Source organism: Colossoma macropomum, unplaced genomic scaffold (genome assembly GCF_904425465.1).
Source record: "Colossoma macropomum unplaced genomic scaffold, Colossoma_macropomum, whole genome shotgun sequence".
In the NCBI taxonomy this organism is placed as follows: Eukaryota; Metazoa; Chordata; class Actinopteri; order Characiformes; family Serrasalmidae; genus Colossoma; species Colossoma macropomum.
In genome coordinates this window covers 16116947-16132059 of record NW_023494785.1, presented here as the reverse complement: position 1 = coordinate 16132059, position 15113 = coordinate 16116947, and the positions used below count along the sequence as shown (strand labels likewise).

At 40.0% G+C, this 15113-nt stretch overlaps 1 protein-coding gene across 2 annotated transcripts in view; it reads right to left on the bottom strand.

Annotated features, from left to right (window-relative positions):
* The window catches only part of sema6e (sema domain, transmembrane domain (TM), and cytoplasmic domain, (semaphorin) 6E), a 156642-nt gene that overhangs the window by 20104 nt on the left and 121425 nt on the right, over positions 1 to 15113 (bottom strand). For both annotated transcript variants that reach the window (XM_036584396.1, XM_036584404.1), the window contains exons 16-19: positions 14834 to 14971; positions 9695 to 9772; positions 1907 to 1965; positions 708 to 758 (exon numbers count right to left, since the gene is read on the bottom strand). In XM_036584396.1, the coding sequence (XP_036440289.1) occupies positions 708 to 758; positions 1907 to 1965; positions 9695 to 9772; positions 14834 to 14971 (326 nt within the window). The remainder of the gene's footprint in view (positions 1 to 707; positions 759 to 1906; positions 1966 to 9694; positions 9773 to 14833; positions 14972 to 15113) is intronic.

Genomic DNA, 15113 nt, shown 5'->3' with positions numbered 1-15113 from the left:
GCATTAAGAGTCTTGGGACAGCATGGTGTGCTTGCCCAGGTGAGGAACTGAATCCCAATCTGCTGCATGGAGGACAGCGTATTATCCATTATACTACATCAACTACATCTTAGTCAGCAAAAATACATCGGCTGTTAATATCACAATTTTTAACTATTTAAAATAAGTATCTGTAACACATTTTTTGTTTTTCTGGAGGGCCCTACTTACTACAGGCCCTAAATTCTTTGATGCCTGTGTCTGTATCAGTGGAGATTGATCTGGAGTGGCAGCATGCTATACCTGTGTGAAAGCATCTCCCAGGCTTGATGTGAGACCGGGGGTGGGGGTGTAGGGGGTTCAGAAACGATAGCAGGACAGATTGAATAACACTCTGTAATGTGTGTGCACGAGAAAATTGCCTCATACTAGAGCAATATGCTGTAATACGTCTGCCATTTGCGCAATTCACACAGCAAGGCCAGCCAACAAAATAAGAAATGTACTCGCAATGTGGACCCATAATTTGAATGAAATAAGGAACCAAATGTCTTTTCAATGAACGAATGGAGTTAAAGTACATATACAAGTTTTCAAAGACCTTCTGAATGAGAGAGTGATGCATGAAAGGCAGGAGCATAGAGCAACTGATGAACTCAAGTTAATGCTGAATGGAGAGACGATGACTTATGTGATTTTAAGCACAATAGGAAAAAGAAGCTACTGACCATAGGCTGAATCCACTGCAGTGTTCTGCTTTCGTGTAGTTGCCAAGACATCTATGATTAAGAGAGAAAAAGACACATGATTCAAAAGAGCCATTCTGAAAAAGCCTAGATGAAACTCTGTTACTAAAAAACTGGTGTTGCGTGGACTGCTTTGTGACGTAGCTTATTGAAACAAGTGGAGAAATTGTCAGAAGTGCAGAATATAAGCTTTCAACTGATACCACATTTATATTTGTAGAAGAGTAGATGTTTTATTATGATTTGAAATTGACGAAAGGTTATTCTTGTATGTGCACATAGAAAAATATTTTAAAAACTTTTTCGTCATTTTTTGACATTAAAACAAACTGAAAAAGTGGTTAGTGCAGGCTAAAAGCTGTTGATACACCTAAAGCATGTATAATTCAGGACTAGGGCTGTAACAGTTTTCAGATTCAGAATTCGGTTCTATGTAGCACAGCAGTGTCTTGAGTTGATACATTTTTAGATACGGTAAAAACAATGACTGGCTAAAAAATAGGCCTTCTGTTAATATCTTAATGTTTCCATTTGCAGTTTATTGGAACATTTATTATTATAATCGTACATTAATTGTAACAAAAGCTGTGTCCCAATCTAACTCTACAGCCCAAAGCTTGTATATTAGCCCCAAGCTAAGACACTAACCACAAGCTAACACAAGTTGTGATAAAACAATGCAATATGATACACTGCAAATTTGATTCAGTATAATACATTGGCTTGCCACATCCCTATACATTATTCAATTAACAATGTAGTTAATCATATAATTATGTTAACATTACACTTTGTGTGCTTAAAATGTCTGGATTATACAAGGTACACACAATAATATCATCATCAACAACTGCTTTGTCTCATATAAATGAAAGTTCTAAACCAGAGCTTCCAAAAATCGCAATCCCTAGAAACCCTAGTGACTTCAGTAACAAGCCCAGTCATTTGAGGATGGACCCAGACGCCTACTTTTGATCAGTTTAATATTTATATTTCAACACACTGTTTCAAGCCTTCAGTTTAACTTATTACACCCTTAGTTATTACATTTAAACAGTCTATCAAAATGAAAAAGACAACTCTAGACTTCTAAAGGACCTCTGAGCTCATTTCCTCAGACTAGGTTTGTATAAAGACCAAATGATTTATGCAAGGACACTTTTTGGCTGTCTTGTGCTCACCATGGCAGCTGTCTGGGTACTGAGGGTAGCCAGTCTCCACATCCTGCTCAAAGCCAGACCTGAGAGAAAGCAAGAAAGAAAGAAAGAAAGAAAGAAAGAGAAGAAAGAGAAGAAAGGGACAAAGTTAGTACCTGCGTCATCCCTTTCTCTCCTCGTTCCTCTAATTGCCCGTGCTGTCAAGTCCAGGGAAACAGTCCTGCTGTCTCTCTGCCTGGGCTTGAATAACACTAAAAGGGAAATGCAATTTGTTTGCTGTCTCATCAAGGCCGGCGCTCTTGACAGCGGTGGCTGGGCGCATGAGCGGAAAATGAAAAATTGAGGTGAGGTGGCATCCACCACACTGCGGCAGCCATGTTTTTTCCATGGCGGCAGAAAGAGAAAAGAAACGCTCTACAAAAATTAGCCACACTTAGAGGCAGGAACACATGCATGAGAGACTATTATGAAAATTACGAGTGCAATTACCGTGTATGGTATTGTGATTGTGATTATTAATCGCAATTAACACTGATTATTACAACCTGGTCACTATGCATTTGTCAGGAGGTGAGAACAGCTGTGCTTGATCAGAATGCGTTTCTGAGAGCTTGCTGCTTGCTTGTGGTAGAGAGCATACTGAAAAAAAGAAAGGCTTTCATTCTGGCTTTTGAGAATAATTACCTGCAAATGACAATCACAATCTGATAAATCAGTTCTAAATATGAATGTTCCCATACACCCTATCAGGAAAAAAGTACTGTTCGGGTAAATTTTAATTCCAAGGAACAAACAATTTATATGCACCCTCAAAGGTGCAACATGGTCCTTAAGGTCCAAATGCATATATTAAAGGTGCATATGGACCTTTTCATAACTTAAGGGCTTAAATAGAAAACCTGGAGTCAAAACAGTAGATATGGAGTCAATGCAGCCTTCTTGGTTAAACTCAGGGGCCTCCAAAACATGTGGAAATCGCATTTTGTGGATACTCTGAAAAACAGTCAAAAGATCTAACTGCACAGAATATGGTACAATTAAACCCTTGAGGATACCACCTCGGTGCTAGCGCTTGTACCCTGAAAGGTGCAGATTTTCTGAGAGTTTAGGCATATTCTCACACATGCACACAGGACTGGCAATGGTAATTGAGAAAAATTAATGAAATCCTTACAATAAGGCACTGTGTAACATGCACCAGTGTGAATCAATGTAAGCAGGTCAATTTCTGGCACTTTCAAACTTACACAGTGGCACTCAGCTTAGTGAAACATTATCCTATTGACTGTACAGCACTTTAGATCAGAAAGGAAATCACTGGAGAGATCCTGAATCTCCTGTCCTTCAAAATATTAACACATAGCGCCACACTCAAAAAGAGCACTTATTTGATTAAGGCTGTTCCAGTACTTTGCGATGTTTGATAGTGTTACTGGTGCAACTGTTTTTCACTTTATCTAACTGCTCGTCTTAAAGTCTTTGGTGTTTTTATGTTGCACAAATTGCAATTAACATGTTTGCTGTCATATTGTGTGTTTTTCAATTCAATAATCAGAGACGATTTGGGCTCTGCAATTTAACTGTTGCATCCCCCTGCAGTAAGTTTCACACTGTTCATGCAATTCGTGGCATTTGTTCATGTGCATTTATACTCTGGAAAATAAAATTATGATATCAAAATTATGATATATAGGCCGAATACCAACATCAATGTGTTATCGGCACACTTTCCCTTAGAATTGCCATTAAAATTCTGGAAAATACATGCAGTCCACTGGACTGCACTGCCTGACAGTGGACAGCTCCATAGCTGCAATGACTCAGCAGCCTTAAGAGAGAGAATAGCACACAGCCCTCATCATCATGCCTAATTATCCATTACAGACATCAAGAGATATTCACTTTTCCAGAGCCACTGCTGATTAGCTGCATTTTGTCTCGAGCAGTCACGTACAAGCACATCATAAGAGCCTCAGTCAAAAAGCACCAGAACTGTGAGATTAACCTTAGAGGTGGGTTACTGAGGACAGAAAGGAGGCAGAATTAAGGGGAACTGTACAGCATTGCTAGAGGCAGTATATTAAACACCCACGCATACATGGCTGCTTGCTTTAATAAGAGATACAAGGTGTTGTCCTACCCAGAGAAAACACTGCAAGCAAACAAAGGAAACACAGGAACAGTGCTATAGGAAGTCTGATGAGAGGTGCGGAATAACAGAGGTTACTGAAGAGGCATCCTACACCACTAAGAAAATGATCAAGTAGGGTACTCTATAATGTACAGGCAGAGTTGCTGTTTCAAAGTCTCTGTTTACTGCTGTAAGAAATGCTAGGATGGCAATTGCTGTGATTCAAACACTGGCAATGCCAATTGCTGTGATTCATGCTTCAATTTACTGTACATCCGGATTCATCTCTTAGGTCTATTGACTCAAGCGTACTTCTAAAACCTTCAGCTCAGTCTACACAAACGGCAGACGCTCTAGCATCTCAATTAAGCCAAGCCTTTTGGTACTGTCTGCTGGAAAAGCACAGGCTTTATGTATCACTTTAATGCCAAAAAAAGTTTAATTCCAGTAATGGTAGAGAGGTGCATATAAGGGGCTGTAAATCAAAACTTACATATATTTTGAAATGTACCACAATTTTACTATCATCAACATCACATATAAGACATGTCTGTAATTCGGTAAGTTTCTCTACAATGAACAATTTCACACCAAACCACTCTGAATGACTTTACTGACATCTAAATGATAGAATTATGCAAAAATGTTGAAATTGGTGGAATTCTTTTTAAAGGCTTTAAAATAGCTATAATGCATGTTGTACAGTAGTAGCACTACATTTCAGTAGCTTTCAAAGGAGTCAATCCCAGCTGCTTATCCCACACTCAGTATTCTGTCCCCTCTGTTCCTGACACAGTTTAGACTCCTCATTTCCATTAACCTCAGAGATAGAGAGAGAGAGAGAGAGAGAGAGAAAGAAAGAAAATATGAAATGACATTCACTTATGATATGACAGCTTGGCAGATACACATGTACATGCATAATATCACAACAAGCATGGATCTGATGCAAGTATGTTTTTCACCATTTTTGCATACGTGTCTGCTAAATGCACACACATGCACACGCACACGCACACACACACACACACACACACACACACACACACACACAAACACACACAAACACACACAAACACAAACACACACACCAAGAACAAACTGCACTGGAATGAGAGTAAGTATCGAGAAAGCGGAAGCAGTGAGAAAAATCACAAAAGGAAAGAGGGCGAACAGCACAACCTCCTGCAAAGAAAGCTATAGAACACCAACCTATAGGTTTCTATTCGCGTCTACACCTACAGTGCGCTCATATTTAGAGTTGTTTTGTTTGGCAGAGGAACAAAACACTTTAAAAGAACATGCAGCATTCTCAAAATGCCTTCAAGTGGGGGATGAGCTCACTTTTGCCAACAATCCCCAAGTCTTTTTTAATTTCCACGACAGTGCTGCAGCGCTACACCTGAACTCAGCCTTGGATTCTGAGACCCAGTATCACTGCTCAGCAGGTGCCAAAGGTGTTCAAACACCCAAACCCACATAAGGCCACTGTGTCTGACGCTATAAGCCCCCTATCTTTAGGAGATTGTCGCTGAAGAGCTTGCTTCAGCTCAGACTGGTTGTGGTTCAGAAATCAGTGGATCAGAACATACAGTAAGAACATACAGAAAAGACAGAAAAACATGGCAAAGCATAGACACATCTTACCCCTATGTTCATCCCCAAAAGGTCGCACCTCAAAGAGAACAAGGGCTTTAGCTCCAACACGCAGATCAAAGAGTTGTAAAGAGTTGTATAAGCACTAAAGATTCTTCAACCACATATTCCCTAAAGTAAAGAACTGGTATAACATTATCACATGCTGTGTGTATTAGAACCTGCATAACTGTACTGGTCTCAAAAGAAATGAACACAGTTTTACAATGTATGTACCCTTTAACCAACAAAGACTTACAACAGAGGCCATTCTATACTTCTGTCCACTGACATCTAACTGTTAAAAGACACTTCAGACAACAGTCACCAACATCAATTGCCCAGATGTCAGAGAGCAAAGAGAGCGAAGCTGAACCATTTCCTCTCTTCCCCCTCACTGACCAGCACTGGGCTGAGCAGGACACTGGTGCTGGGCCACATATCCTCTATACTAGTGTTCCAGTATTGACAGATGAAAAAACTTACCACTTTACAATACAATGTACCTTTATAACAGGTTTATGAAAGGTTTAGAATAAGCTGATTAAAGGTTATTAATTAGGCCACAAATCACCAAATCATTAACAAGCTGTTAAGTAAACAGCAAGATATAAGGTTTAACAGCATATATGAATGTGGGTCCACTATCTGATAAGTAACAGGCCAGTGTTGCCCTTCGATTTCTGCATTATAATAATTTTAAGGTGTTCATAACATTATTTATAAAAACTCAGCTGACTGCACTATATATCATTTGCTAGGTGTAGAGACGACATGATATCACTTTTTCTTTGACGATACCAATACTAATACTGAAAGCTTTTGTACTTGCCGATACCAGAATAGATCTGATCTTTTTCTTTAAAAATTACTAAACTTCAAAATGAGCTATTTTAACTGAAACACTTCTATTAAGAACATCTAAAAGTAGGCGATTATGCTGAAACTACTCAAACACTTTACTGCCACACAGGAAGAAACACACAGCCAACAACATCACATCACACAGTATTTCTGCATTTGATCAGATTCATTCTTTTTTTTCTTCTGCTATCAATCTGACATTGATACCCATTGATACTGATTAGCCATCTCTAGCTGGGCTCTTTAGATTGTTTTGAAGGAACAGTTCAAAACACACAAACAAATAGTTTTAGTAACTAGTAATACAGTAATGGTTTCCTTCCTAGAAATCTGATCTGTCTGGATAATATCTACACAGAGAAGAAAACAGAACAAAACATTAAAATTAACAAATGTCTGGTGAAAACAAACTAAGTCAGATTTGTAGAATATTCTTTTAGTGCAGAGTAGCAGCAGTCAAGAAGCATGGGTTCAATAATTTTATTTATGCAAACTTCAATATCATCTCATATTGTGATACTGACCATGATATATTTGGAAGATACTGTGATACTGAATTTCATCATTACCACTCAGCACTAACAGATACTCTTGCCCAAAACAACTTACAAAATGTGCAAACAGACAAACTGATATAAATCAACACAAAGAGAGAAATGATAGGATTTATAACCTAGCAGAGAGCCCTATCATATCATATCATTTGTAGACCTCGAGGGCAAATAATAAGTGCAGCTTATAAGAGATGAGCTACACTGGGAACACACAAAACTGTGTTATATCAGTCAGGAACCATCCCATCTTTAGCGCTGTCCTGCTAACACTGAAAAATGACCACCAGCATGGCCACCAGTCTGTCTGGAAACACTCACGCACAACCCAGTGTTCACCAATTGCCAACTTTCCGAGTGGTCGGCAGCCCCATCACTCATTTTCTCATGACGTACAAATTACTATGCACAACAGAGCAGCATATGCTGTGGGCCTTGCAATTGTGTCTGTTGCAAACATCAAAGATATTTCTGAAATGAGAACCCATTGCGAACTCAAGATGAGCTCAAATTGAAATACTGATATCCAGTCTGCAAGGCTTCCAACCACATATGACCAACTTCATTATACCACAGCAGACCAGCTCCTAGGACATATTCTTGGGAGCATGCTTGCATGTTAACCCCAATGGAAACACAAATATCTACAACTACAATCGATCGATATTGCACACTGGACCGATTTTTCCACAAACAAGGTCAATAAGCTGTTGAGTTGGGACTTCGCAGAGGCTGTATGTCAGTGACTTTATGGAACTTGCATTAATACATTCCACACATTCCATTAGTAATGGCAAGCCAAAGAAGCCTACAGTAAATATGACACATGAGTGGTCATGTGACGCCGAGGCAATAACTCTCTGGCTCTTTTTAAAGAGATCAATACTCACATTTGGATAGCAGACCCACGCCTGCCACGTGCTGTCACTAACACTGTGCTGCAATTTACGGCCAAAGTTCAGATGAGAAAATAATCACTCGAAGTGATTTAGAGTAGCAGCCATGTTTCGGCGGGACAAAACTGCTAAAGGCCTGGTGGGTGGTAGAGCTAACAGCGGACAGCACTCTCTCTTTGCTTGCTCTTGCACTCTGAGGTGCTGTGGGTTTGGCGTACACAGGCAAGGTGGCTGAAAGCCATAGAGCTGAACATTACTTTTAATTCCATGTAAGTGTACAGTGAGCAAGAGACAGAGAGAAAGAGAGAGAGAGAGAGAGAGAGAGAGATTGATCCAGCTTTCTCTTTCATCAAATGGCTGTGTTGAGAGCTGGTAGGTCAATAAGACTGTGTGTCACACAGGTTTAGATAAATAAATGACATGAGCCTGGGTGTGATCAATAACCCTGCTTCTGCACTGGCTAGGTGAAGGCATGGCTCACGCCCTTTAATTTCCTTTAGTCTGCTGAGGGGAGGCGTGCTTGCCACTTTTGCACAAACAAGATGGATGGCTGTGCAGGTCGGCTCCACAATGTTTTGACAAGCATGGAGCAGGAGATCTAAATTACACAAGTTGTTGGTGTATAATTAATATTGATTAAACGAAGCATATTATTTTCAGATTAAGTGAATTAAAAAAATGCGAAAGCATGCAGCAGTGCACGGCGCACTCAGTAGCACCAGATGAAAACGGGGCCCAGCTCTTTTCCAGTAAACTCATAACACACACACTGACATATTTTCAAACTGAAATTAATTCAATGAATCACTTTCTATTATAAGAAAACTTCATGTTTTATTTATATTCTTGTCACAGAGGCCCCACCTGAGGGTTTTCGAACGACTGTCTCCACCCTATCCCTGTCTGGAACCTTCCATCTCCACCCTAGCTATGATCTCTCTTCACTGTTGTCACCTGTGTCTTATTATGTGTTTCTATACATAGCTCGTGTTTTCGTTTGTACCCTTTGCAAATTTTTGTGTGCAATCTAGCTGCAACTCAAAGTTATACCCGTGTTAAGAATTCCCTGTTCTGAGTTCATTTTTCCACTTTTCCTCGTGCTTGCTCTTTTCTAGTTTCCTTGTGTTCTGCACTTTTTAGTTTTCATTCTTTTTTTTTTCCATGACCTTGTCTTGTTTCCTGGTTTAGAAATGGATTGCTCTGTGTTCACCTTGTCTGCCTGTTTCCTGACCCATGCTGTGAACTGTAACTACAATTATTGGAAAAGAACTAAATAATCCTGACTTGAACTTTCATCGTACCACCTCAAGCCTCCCACAATTACGGCTGTATTTCATATTTGTACATGTTCTTAAGAGTACAACTGAGTCCTAATGTTCTTACTTTGAGAGACATTTCTAGAAGTAAAACTGGGTTGAAGATGAATTTCATGAGTAACTGTTGTTCTGTCTTGTTTTGCAGAGGGGAAAACAAGTCATTTACATAGTTTCCATGTTTTTGTCATTGCTTTGATGTAAAAAGTGAATCGTGTGAATGTAAGTAACTAATTATGCAATTAATTCTGTCATTTTGTAATTGCATATAAATAATGTCATATAAGTTGAATGTATAGCAAACTAACACAGTAACTTTAGACTTCTATAAGGGTTAATGAGGTGCGTGTGGTAATTCATTGTAATTTGTTTCTAGCTGAGTGATGAACAGAAGGACTCTGTGTGATGGAACTGTAACTCACTTTAGTCCTGGCGCCACCATGGCACAGCTTCCGCTCCTCAGCCAGATACAGTAGGGGTCTCGTGAGGACAGACAGCTCCTAAAACACACACACACACACACACACACACACACACACACACACACAAACACAGAAAAACACAGTTAACTCACACCAGATGTGCTGGAGAGAGTCCCTTCCCTCAAACTTTCCTTCATCATCTTCACCGCACCATCTCACTAATGGACTGAGCCTGTATATGTGACAAATCCGAGACGACAGCCAGCCACAGTATCACCATAACAAAGCAGTAGAGAATGACTGAGAGAGAGAGAGAGAGAGAGAGAGAGAGAGAAGGACAGACAGACAGAAAGAAAGAAAGAAAGAAAGAAAGAAAGAAAGAAAAGGAGCAAGAGAGACAGAAAGAAAAAGACAGGGAAAGAGGGAGAGAGAGAAATAGAGAGAAATAAATGGTGAGAGAGAATAGAGAAACAGACAAAAACAGACAGAGAGAAAGAACAAGAGAGAGCGAAATAAATAAAGAGAAAGAAAAAGAGAGAGAGAAAGTGAGAGACAAAAAGAAAAAAATGACAGAAAGGGAGAAATGGAAAGAAAGGGAGAAATGAAAAAAGAGTGAGAGAAAAAGAGAGACAGAAAGACACAGACAGAGAGAGCAGAAAAGAAAGAAAGAAAGAAAGAAAGAAAGAAAGAAAGAAAGAAAGAGAAAACCACCAGAGAGAGAGAGAGCGCGAGAGACAGAGGTAAAAAGAAAAAGGGATACAAAAAGGGATATATACACACACACATATATATATATATATATATATATATAGAGCGAGAGAGAGAGAGAGAGAGAGAGAGAAAGAGACAGAGAGACAGAGAGACAGAGAGAGAGAGAGAGAGAGAGAGAAAGAGACAGAGAGAGACAGAGAGACAGAGAGAGAGAGAGAGAGAGAGAGAGAGAGAGAGAGAGAGAGAGAGAGAGACTGAGACTGAGCATGTGTACGTGATTGATAGGTGCGCTACGCCTGCCAGAAGCCCACTGGGAGTGGGTGACATGGGTTAGCTGATGAGACAGCCACAGTGAAAAAGAGTGGAGTGTAGGGAGAAAGAAAGAGAGATGTGAGATGAAGAGAGAGCGGAATAGGGAAACTGTGTGTGTGTATTATCTCCATTGTGTGGTTTGTGTGCGAGAGAGAGTGAGAGTGAGTGAGTGAGTGAGTGAGTGGGAGGGTGAGTGACAGAGAGAAACAAAATGAAAGAGCCTGAAAAAACAAACCACACTAACACAATGTCTCCTTCTGTTCCAGTGATGGAGAACTGCTCTTCTGCTGCTTATCTTCTATTTCCAACCGCTCTGCTCTTCCTAACTTTCCAAACAACTGCTCTAACATTTACATACTATTAAATCACACTGAGACAAATGAGTATAAACTGCACCGACAAAAGCCTTGTTCAGTAAAACTCTTCTTTCTTCTTTAAAAAGTTTTAGTATAGTGGTTTGACTGTTTAGTCACTGCAGACATTATGTTTCTCGTAGTGGAGTGTATCAATGCGTAGTGTAGCTCTGCAGTGAGGCAGCGCCATCTTTAACATCACTGCGGATTCGTGGATGGCTATTCAGAGCTTTTATTTTTTCCCCATCCACTGCAGTCCTATGTTATGGGTATCATTTACAATTTACATTTACAATCTGTTCAATGGATGCTTAATTAAGTACAAATGCATCCCCAGTTTATCTGTAAGTGAGAGAAACAAAGGCATAGTGCCTAACAGAAATGCAGCTGCTTCTACTTACAGTGCTGAATATCTAATAAAGCCACCCCATTTGAGCGAGGCACACTAAAATAATCCAGATCTTAAAATGAAGAAGGGGGGATATTTCTCTCTCACACAATGGTGCAGCCTGAACAGTGAATGTCCTCAGCACTCTCTCTAGAGGCTGAGGTGCCAAATAGCTTTGAGGGAGATGGGTAAAGTAGTTAAAGGGTTCATATCCTATGTTTTTTTCCATCTTAGTTCTTCTCTGAGGTCCACTTTTTTCTCAGTGACCATTTTCACATGATCATTTCCCATTTCCCAACCTCTCTTTACTCTTTATAATTTAACAGGCTGCTTGTTAATGTGCCTCTGATATACATTTCCCTTCATTCAAAAAACAGCCCAGTCTGCAACACTCCTGATGCTGCATTCACATGTTGGTGATGATGACAGCAAACCGTATATTCCATTGTTCTCAGTGATTCTGCAACGGAAAATTCTGCCACCACCACTGGCAACGTTCCACTAACCCTGTGGTCTACAGAACACTGCCGGTGGTGGTGTCAGAATTTTCCCTCGCAGATCCATCGAAAACAAAGGAATATCCAGTTTGTCATCAATTTTCGCAAACTTTGCTCTTAACCACGGCGGTCAAATACAACATATGCCGATTTTTTGGGGAGCCATGGATGACAAACGTCTCATTGTTGAATTCTAGAAGGACCCAGTACTATACCTGAATAAATAAATAAATAAATAAATAAATAAATACAGATCCTCTTCATTTTACTCCACCTTAAATAAACAATTTACACTGCTAAAGTTCTCCTCTGATTGTCGTCTATCTTTGCCGGTAATGCTGTCAATATGTACATGCACTGGTTTTGTGACATCACAAAAACAATAATTCAAAATGGGCAGTTTCTGCAGCTTAATTTTCATATAGGGACCATTTAGCCTTTACGGCTGAACCACATATTCTGAACAATGCTTACATACGTAATAAAGCAATGAAAAAACAGTTTTACCTGATATGGGCCCTTTAAGACCAGCAGCTAGAGCGGACTTAACTATAAGGAAACCTATTTGTGAGAAAAATCTGTGTCCAGGCTAAACTCAGGAAGTGGAGTTAACAGTGATTACCGGGCCGTAATCCCAGCTAAGGTGCACCCGCTTCTTGGCTATTTTAGCTAAATCCCATGATAGGATTTAGGGCCTGCTATAAAAGTGAAACAGGGCCTATCAGCTTTCTTGTCCACTACTTATAGGCAAAAGAGAAAAATAAATAAAAAATAAAGCACCGTCTCTCTGCTCTGGTCGTTACTGGCCCTTAGCCAATCAGATGGTTTCTATTTGAGTGTGAGTGCAGTTTGGCCGGTGGGGTGCTGGTGGAGAGGGAAGTTTATCATGCTGTGGAGGAAACACGTCCCCGTTCCCATCAGCTATTCAGCACTGAGACAGCAGCTGCACAGCGGCCTGCAGGCCCTCTCCTGCACACGGGCATATGGCCTAGCTTTATGCCTTTAAAACTGCATCTGCGTTTAAATTTAAGTGCTTGTCTTTGCAAAAGCACAGCACTTCTCGCCCTTAGACTTTCCTATAGACCTGGAGGAAAAAGCATCTATAATACATCAAGAGGGATATTTTTATATTCTTTAAAATGCCTCTATTTCACCAGTGGCTGACTCCTTTACAAAAAATAAATAAATAAATAAATAAAAAGGAGAGTTTCAACCACACACTCACATCCTGGCTCCTCAAATCTCTCACTACAACCAGCACAGAACCATAACACCATAAAGTATAATCAATGTGAATTAGGAAGGTGAACTTTGAGAACTACCTCTATTTTACCTAACAGGTTGTTACTGATACATCTAGACAGGGATGGATCACTGTCTCATCCCCTAGGCAGAAGAGTGGCCCCCACCCCCACACACTCAAAAAACAAAAACATAGACTTGAAATAACTTTAATAAAGGGACTATGTTTGTTTTTATGTGCCTTTTACAGCATGGAAAAAAAATCTTCAAGAAATTTACATGATACATGATATGTCACGATATCTATAATACTGTGCTGCACTTAATCCAGTGAAGCGGGGCTAATTTTGCTCTCCTTGTCACATTGTCCAGCACTACAATAGCTTAAAGTTTCATTACATTTCTGCACAATTTTTGGTGTTCAGGAGCTTTTAATTATTTTAAATACTGTGGCAGGATACGGGCTGTCATTACATATTCAAGGGGTATCCGTTCATATAATTTTTCACCTGCAGTGGACTGTCCCCAGCCTTTAAACCACCTCAGACCTTAATGTCTTGATGAGGTCCCTCAAGGCCCCATGGGTTAGTAATCTGTCCCTGCTTTTGGATGTCCTTTTTTGACTCATTAAAATCTGCTGCCAGAGTGATTACAATACATATATGTGAGAGGTAAGCACAGTAAAATGTACCAGCATGTGGAATTGGAGTTTCCTGTGTGCTGCCATGTTTTCTACCACTAAAAACTGGAAGCAATATTTTTACCTTAACTGTTTGATGCATTACGATAGTTGCCAAGTCTGTGTGTGCACACATTCAGAACAAAATGCACATCATTAAAGGCTTACTATTGAGTTGTTTCTTCAGGGCCTTATTTTGATAAAAACTGGAACAACAGTTTGACGTAGTATATAAACCCTGTTAAATCTCAAAACACGACAATATTTAGTCCATATGTATGTAAAAACAGCTCATTTTAAATTCACTGTGTTTTGTGAAGTCATGGAAAACAACCCATTTATATATATCTGCCTATTCAGCTTACAGTAGTTTAGCCCCACCCATTCACACTTTTTCAGCTCAGACTGCTTTTTGAATGAGACACAATACTGGACAGAGGTCACTGACAAATAGAGCTTGGAAAATAATCATATAAAGTGAATTACTGGCGACCTGTCCAGGATGTTTTTCTGCCTTCTGCCCGATGACCGCTGGGATAGGCTCCAGCACCCCCCGTGACCCAAGAGGATAAGCGGCTTAGATAATGTACGTGTATATGTGTGTGTTTTTGGTACATAAAACAGCACAAACATTATAAGTGCAGCTCAAAGAAAAAGATAAAATACAAGCAAAGTGCAGGATATGGGCAACTTAATGTGTTGTTTTGCTCAAAACGGTAGTTTGTGACACAAAGTAAAAATATACACATTTCCAGTGTTTTTAGTTTACACTCTTTACATTAACATAAATGATACAGCACCACTGAATAATCATGATAATAAAGTAGAAGAGTAGATCAAAAGGCAGAAATAGCTGCTTTGTTTTGCCGGCATGAAAGGGTTAAACAATGTGAGAACTTTAACACCAGGTCATCATATACATGTCACAGAGAAGTGTATGAGTGCAGTGTTACTCACTTCTTGCAGGTTCCGTAGTCAGCACAGCGGCTCAGAGGCACACGCACCACGCAGCTAGAGAAGGCCACAAACAGAGCGTGATGGTCCTTATCCAACTCGAGGCCCAGAATCCTCCGGTCCTCCCCGCGTACGTTACACCTGCCACAGGCGGAGTGACAATCAGTGACATGCATACCTTAGTGGGAATGGTGGTGAAGGGCTCAATGTCTAAAAGCCTGTATATTAGCCTTGGGCCGATGTATGGCTAACTCAAAAATGTACACAATACAAAAGATTTACA